General features: G+C 38.6%; 1 protein-coding gene across 2 annotated transcripts; it reads right to left on the reverse strand.

Annotated features, from left to right (window-relative positions):
• Positions 1–358: 358 nt before the first annotated feature.
• Positions 359–5,503, reverse strand: LOC116707902 (F-box only protein 2-like). Of its 2 annotated transcripts, XM_032545596.1 has the most exons (6): positions 4,659–5,503; positions 4,073–4,139; positions 3,023–3,149; positions 2,097–2,189; positions 921–1,056; positions 359–802 (listed from the first exon to the last, which is right to left on the reverse strand). In XM_032545596.1, the coding sequence occupies exons 2-6, from the start codon at positions 4,107–4,109 to the stop codon at positions 668–670; spliced, it is 528 nt and encodes a 175-aa protein (XP_032401487.1). In that variant the 5' UTR covers positions 4,110–4,139; positions 4,659–5,503; the 3' UTR covers positions 359–667. The 2 variants fall into 2 exon arrangements, with proteins under 2 accessions (XP_032401487.1, XP_032401488.1); XM_032545597.1 differs by lacking the exon at positions 4,659–5,503 and having other exon boundaries at positions 3,023–3,144.
• Between the last annotated feature and the right edge of the window lie 2,032 nt (positions 5,504–7,535).

The raw sequence follows: 7,535 nt of genomic DNA on the forward strand, positions 1-7,535 counted from the left end.
CAGAAATATAGTCAATTAGAATTCTGAATATATATCCTATAACATTATTGTACTATTGGGTTAATTTGGCTCTTTAAACTACCTTTGGGTGTGGTTGTGTGTGAGCTCAGATTCCCATCTGTTTAAAAAGAAAAGTTGCCACAGTTGATGCTCTTTTTCTCATTAGTTGTTGGCAACACGCTACTACAGGCGCTTTCAGTGCTGCGGGGGTCTTCATTTCATGGTAACATCATTTATCTTCTTTCTCACAGTTGAGCTCTATTTTGTGTAGGTCCAACACATAAAATCCTACTGAAATCCATGTGGCTGGAAGTAGTTCAATGCCATGAATAATAAATCACCAGTGCATGTCAACACATTCTGGATTGCATGCAATAGTTTATTTTATTACTGTGATTAATATTTGAAGGATTGCTGATTAGTGCAAAGAGTAGTTAGAGGCTAATTTAAGGTTAGTCCAGCAAGCTTTGGGTTGAATATATAAAGGTTAGTAAAGTGAAGGTGCCTATTTGTGTGAACGTTAGTTTCTTGAACCAAAAGATTTCAAACAGCTGCTTTGAAAATACTGCAATTGCTACAGTATTTAAAATACACTAAGATTAATAAATGAATGTTTTATTCTTGGCTATACTTGTTTCCATTCTCCTCTTCTCGTTTCTCCTCTGGTTCAGACGTCAAGCGTCACAGAGCTCCCAGTGACCCGAACTCCAAACCAGCCTTCCCAGTAACTGGTGTCACATCCTCCATGTTCGAATGAGATGAAACGCATTCCAGGGCCGTAGTCATAAAACGTATGAGTGACCTGGAGATGAACAAGGAAAGGGAAAGCGGACTGCTGGTTGTATAGTTGGTTGGATAATATGTTCTCTGCAGGATGTGTTGGTTTTATTTTTCTATTAGAGACGAAAGCATCTGAAAACCTGTCTCCATGAGGAGTCTGCCTCGGGGTCCAGAGTCTCCGGATCATGAATGTATTCCTGCAGAACCTCTTTATTCTCATCCAGCAGACAGGATGTCATCTGATAGGTGCAGCCGCAGTCGGTCCTGCCACAGAACCTGCAGGATGACATCACGAGCTGTGTTTCCACTGATGATAAAATGATGTAATTGGAATTACAAAAATAAATTTGCTTAATGAAAGCTTGACAACTTGGGGTGGGGGAAATCATGGTTATTAACCATTTTGATATGTGTGTATTTTGCAAAATTGCAATGGAAACACTTTTTTTTCTAGTCACACCAGTTTGTATGCAGCAGCAAAGTGTTTATTTGTGGGCTCTGGCCTCTTTGGACAATGTGCAGCTGGATAAACCAGGGCTCTCAAAGGCATCTCACCAGCCTCCTGAACACCTCGCTGGTGAGATGTTCAGGGCACATCCCAACAGAAGGAGATCCAGAGGAAGTCCAGACTATGACTTTGTTTCTGGGATGAACTGGGAACAACTTGGGATTCCCCAGCCACTTGGGATTCTCCAAATGGCTGGGGAGAGGAAAGTCCATGTCTCTCAGTTTAGGCTGCTGCCTCCGCGACCCGACCCCCAGATAGTTGGAAGATCCACCTGTATTCAACTGGAAAAGTTGAATACTTTTCCAGTATTCACATTGGACTCTGTCAAATGATCCAGACTAATTGAAAAACCTCGTCTCCTGTGGCGGCTCTGTACCAAGATCTACTGAAGGAAACAACACAAAAACCTCAGAAAAAGACCAGCACAACTTCCTTCTTCACAAAAGCTAATCAAAATGGAGATTTTGACAGTTGTAGGATTTTTTTAGTCTTTGGTATAAATGCTGGACTGTTGTATTTATTCCAGACCCAGAATGGCCTGCGCTATACTTTGCTTCCTGCTTTTGGATCGGTCACTAGTCCACTTGCATCCACATATGCATTCGAACCGAATACAGACCGAGGTTTTTAGGCGGACCAGAGTTTGGATTTTTTTGGTCTGCATCAAAGTTGGATTGAGCATTCACACCTCGCCAAACAAACCGGACTTTCTTGACTAACTAGAATTTGATTAAAGCTGACTAAACAGGGCTGGTGTGATTGCATCCTGATGCAAAGCATCTGTCTTACCTGTATGTTCAAGTCTTACCAGTCTTTCACTGTGACAGGAGGCTGAGTGTCCAGCTGCTCTGGGCTGTAACCCTCCTCTATCAGGTCGATCACCTGCCTTTTTAGGCAAAGCCTAGGATAATGCATGGGGACGATTGTTAGCAGTTAGCTAAATCAGGTTCAGTGGTGGGCACCGCTAACTCAAACGTTAGTTGCTCTAACCTTAATGCAGTCATCACAAACATGAGTTCTGCTGACACTAAAGAATAAAACCAATACAGTATTTAGCAGAAGCTCATGCTAAAGCACTAACTTCCATTCAAATTATAACTGCCATTGAAAGACTACACTAATTTAATTTTGACATTATAATTTATATGTTCTATATTGTTCATAGACATTGTATTCATGTCTATGTCTTGGATTCTGCTGCCTGTGTTTTACTTTGTTTTTGTTTGTTTCTTTTTTTAAATAAAGTTATTGGACAAAATAAAACTCAAGGAAAGAAAACGGAAGTGCTGCACAAACTGTCTTCACCCACTTCATAGTAAGAGTATGTGAATTAACTTCTAACTACTTAAGAAATAGTCGACAATCAAAACTTCAACACAGATCTTAAACTTTCAACTGAAAGTTTAAAAAACAGCTAAGTAAATTAGCGCCTTAGAATTTATCTGGAAAAAAATTCATTCAAGGGAAGCTAAGTACGATAAACATTTTCAAAGTTAGCAAAAGTGCTAAAGCTCTTAGCGAAGAAACAGCTCCGTTATGAGTGCATTTGCAGATGAGTGAAAGTGTGTCCACCGCTGATGAGAATGATAGAATCAGAGTTCAGGTGGTGCATGAGACATTAGGCATATTAAAGCTGGTGCTAAAGACAGACAGGTCTGAATGGTAGCGTAACAGGTTTATTTACATGTGGTATAATTGTCTTATACTGTAACACAAATGATAACAACCACTCACTCAAAGGAAGTCGCAAAATATTTGGTCACTTCTTCAGTGCAGAAGTCATGACCACAGTCTCCTGGCATGTCCTCCACTTTCCACTGGTTCCCACCGTTTTCTGTCAGCTCCCAGGATTCCAGCTGCTCTAGGAGGGAAATTCAGTCTCAAATGGCTAACTGTAGAACTATGTAGCTTATCTCTAAATCTAGAATTAATCTTTCAATCTCAAGACACCAGAGCTTACTCGTTCACTTTCAGCCAAAATACAATTGGCCATCATGTAAAGGTTATTTAAAACATGTATGTTTTGGAGGTCTGATTACATATTAGTCACAACCAGCACGTCACATTCCTCAGAGTAAATTCCACTCACTAATTCAAATTGCTTTGTGGGTTAATTGGTCAGGTGTTGATGTCCACGATAAAAACTTCAAATATATATTTTTTTAATTATTAGTTTTTTAGCTCAAAGCTAAAGACATACAATATGTACAATGCTGAATCTGTACATCTTGTACAGATTTATCATTTATTCCTAAATGATAAATCTTGTACAATGCTAATGATGTTGATGCTATATGATGTTTAACTCTCATTAAACATATTGACTGATGATAATTGATAGTATGCATCATCTTTAGACTATCTTGAGATGTGGGGGAATTTGGTGACATTGTGTCACTCTGGAAGTGAACATTGAAACTTCTGCTAAAACTGCAAAGTATCAGAATTTTATATTGACTTTTAAAGAAATATACATCACATGTAGTGAAAACTCTTTAAAACTTGACACACCAAAAAGGTTCACCACGACACTGTGTTGTATGAAGCTTATAAACTGTAGTTCCTCAAGGCTCTGTCCTTGGATCTTTTCCGTGTAGAGCCAACGTTGCTGCCTCGTTGCTCAGATTGTATTATGTTACAATATATGCTACTATGCTTATGCTAATGACACACAACTCTAAATGTCTGTGTCACCACAACACCTTATAGTCTAGTGTTGACTCCTTTATACATTATTGGTACAGTTTGGACCGGCATAAGAGAAGAAACAAAAAGACATCTCACCATTTCCACAGGGATTCCTTAGCAGGTTTCTAGCCATGGTTACAGGGTAAATATAGGTTTTCAAGGCCTGCAAAGAAAAACATATTAGATCACTAGCTAAACATGTCTTCTTGGTTTGTTGTTTATGAGGAGTCTGCCGCGCAGACAGATTTCAAAAACTAATGTCTGGTACTCTGATTCAGCACACAGCAGACAAAAAGCAAACGGGCAAAAGCCGAGGTATTTGGTTTCTGAATAGGAGGCATCACATAGGATCACCCAGGGTTTCAACAGATCAATCTCTGTAGGACAAACAACTGGGGGGTGGCATCCCCAAAATACCAAATCAGGTCCACACTTTGAAGAACCAGTCATGCAAAATATAATTTATCTACTACCCTGTCAAAAATCAAGGTTGTATTAAACATTAGTGTCCACTATACAGTAAGTTTGCTTGGCTTTTTTACAGTTCAAAACAAGGATAGAAAAAATGCTGAGTCATCTGCCACTGCAAACTCAGAGAAAGCAGTCCATTCACATGATCAGTATGCATAAATATTAAGCTCTACTTTATCTAACTGCACAAACTATGACGTGCGTTACTCACAGCTAGAAGATGACAAACGCTTTTCTGGTTCCTCTGGATCCTTTAGTTTTCCTCTGCAGAGCAGCAGCCTCAGCAGAGAGGCTTTTATACACTGCAAGTCTGCACACAGGGAGAGAGAGGTGCGGAGGAGCAAAAACAGAAACACTAGAGCTGCAGGAAGTGACAGTCAGCAGCATTCAGCAGACAGCCACATGTATACACTCAGCACTAATGTAAGAGCCGACACAGCTGCTGCAGCAGAACAATCCAAGACCTGGATTAATGTTATAGCAGATGTTCTGCGAGCCTGAAAAGCTCAACCGAAACACATTAGAGAGCAAATTTATCGACATTCATTCATGATTCACGTTCTGCATCATGAAGCGATCTCCACCGTCTCTTTTTCAGATCCAGACGGGAGTGAGGTCAGAAACAGGAAGTAGCTCTCAACTTCCTCCCTATTAATCCAATGTTGTTTGAAGCAAAGCTGAAAATAACAATATGTCATTCAACATTACACTGTAAAACATTGCAGGTGTGATTAGAAGTTGCACTCAAACTTACCATGACTGTCACAATAATTATTGGCTTTTAATATATATTTTTGGAACTAACGCTTTGTTGGGTGGACTTATTATATAACACATAAAGAACTTGCTTAAAAAAGTGTTTGAATTTTTTTCTATTTTGTTGTTTTGCTTTGTAAAAGTTTGAGTCATCATTGCATCTACTTTGATAAAATGGACCAGTACCCAGGGGCGATTCTAGGATCTGACCTTTAGGGGTGCTGAGCCCCCAGCAGGGCTAAGACCCATGAGAAGATATTTGTTGGAGCAGTTTTCTAAATCTAACTGCTTATTTACAGACATTCACAAACAAAATTAAGAGACATGTTGTCAGTAATTCATGGGATAAAAGAACAATGTTCATTTTACTCAAACATATACTTATAGAGAAACTTTACATTTTTTCCAGAGGTGTATATACTCAGTTTGAAACAGAATCTCAAGATTACATCATACCTGCCAACATCTGCTAACATTAATGAGACACAAGCAGCTGTGGAGAGACACGGTCCTAGTGTGATCTGCTCTCCCAGAAATTAAAATAAAATCTACTCAAAACTGCATTTCCAGTCATTTGAAGAACATTTTACTAAATGCATAGGATTAATAAACCTAAAACCAGTTTACTATCAAGGTAGAAGTTCAGGTTAATGACTAGTGAAAACTAGTCATTAACCTGAACTTTATTTGAAAATCATTCTTAGAAATTGCATTACCCTTATTTTTGTCTGAACGTTATGCGGCTGTTGGCCTTTTTTCTTTAAACAAGAATGAATGTCCATCTATGGAAAAGTAGATATGATGAGTCGGGGTTTTAATATTTCAGTTCACAGTTCATGAAGTGGGCCTGTCATAGTTTCAGTACCAAACACCTTTCTATTCACAGACACAGAAACAATCTATCATTCTGCACTGTTCTTTAGTTTTACCTTATTTAAATGACTCCAGAGAGATTTGGGAAATTAAGTACAAAACAACATAACAGTCACTAATCAAACTTAAAAAAAGACCAATAAGAGTAATTAACAAGGCTAAGACCAGGATCAGACTAACCCATTATTTATCCAAATATTTTGCACATATACAACATTTTGTACAGAACTACAAAATACTCTTCCAACAAATAAAGCCAATGCTGTACACAATTTCCTTCAAAAATATAAAAATAATTCTAAATTAATTAAGTACTTAGCAATTTTTTTTTCTTCATTGATAGGAAGTCAGATTATCCAAACTGGTAAACCACATTAATACAATATTAGTGAAGAAATACATTAAATGACCACTGAACAAATTATTCATAAAATACAGTATATCAAAAAAAAATTAATAAAACACACAGAAAGTAATATAATGTAGGAAATAATTATATATTTACTGTTAATTTATTAGTATGATTTGTTCTTTAAATGGCCACTTATTTTGGCTAATGCTATTATTTATTAAATATCATCCAAACTCAACATCCTAAGCAAAGAATCAAACCACAATAGTCAACTAAAATCACAATAAGAAACTGAATCAATAATAACTAAATATTTTGTACCATATCAGCGTCAGGAGATGATTGAGGATGAAGAGACGCTGATTTCTGGTTCTTTAGGTTCTAGCGGGTCTGCAGTTCCTCTAATGATCCATTCTGTCTGATATATAGACTGCGCCACGACGGACACATTTTTTTTGTCTTTCGATGTCCACAGTATCCATCCTCTCTGAAGTTGTTCAGTTTATAATTCGCGTCTTTTCACTCACGTCTGTTTTTTTTAAAGCGTTTTTGCTTCTAAGGACATGAAATCGGGTGGAGGACGTTTAAAATAGACGCGGGTTGATAGCAGCTCACTGCGGCTGCGTAGTGTCCGTCTCTAGGCAACCGGGACGTTCAGCGTCTGTCTGTAGAGTTCAGGGGGTCCTTTAGCTCCCGCCACGACAATGTAGCTGACCTTAATATTTCCTGTGTTTTATTGTGGTCATTATTGTTAAACTTAGTGTTGATGTGTGTACGATAGGCGTGTCTATCGGACAGTTATGTATCGGTTTAAAATGGGACGCACATTTAACGGCCAAATATGGGACGATTCCGTGTTTTACGGGTGGCAATCCTATTCAGGGGAGCTGAGATACTAAAGCACCACTAAAACTGGGCTAGAATCGCCACTGCTTGCTGCTGCTGCAGCTTCATCACATCATCCAGGCGTTAAACCAGACAGATAAGAGCCGCCCACTCCCTGAAGGCGCTGTCCAACCAGAATCCAGAACGCCCCGCCACCCATAGAAACCGTCTGCTTCACATTTCTGGATCCTCAATTACTTTATTACTGGTAAATATTTTCTG

The sequence above is a fragment of the Xiphophorus hellerii genome, chromosome 18 (assembly GCF_003331165.1).
Source record: "Xiphophorus hellerii strain 12219 chromosome 18, Xiphophorus_hellerii-4.1, whole genome shotgun sequence".
NCBI lineage: Eukaryota > Metazoa > Chordata > Actinopteri > Cyprinodontiformes > Poeciliidae > Xiphophorus > Xiphophorus hellerii.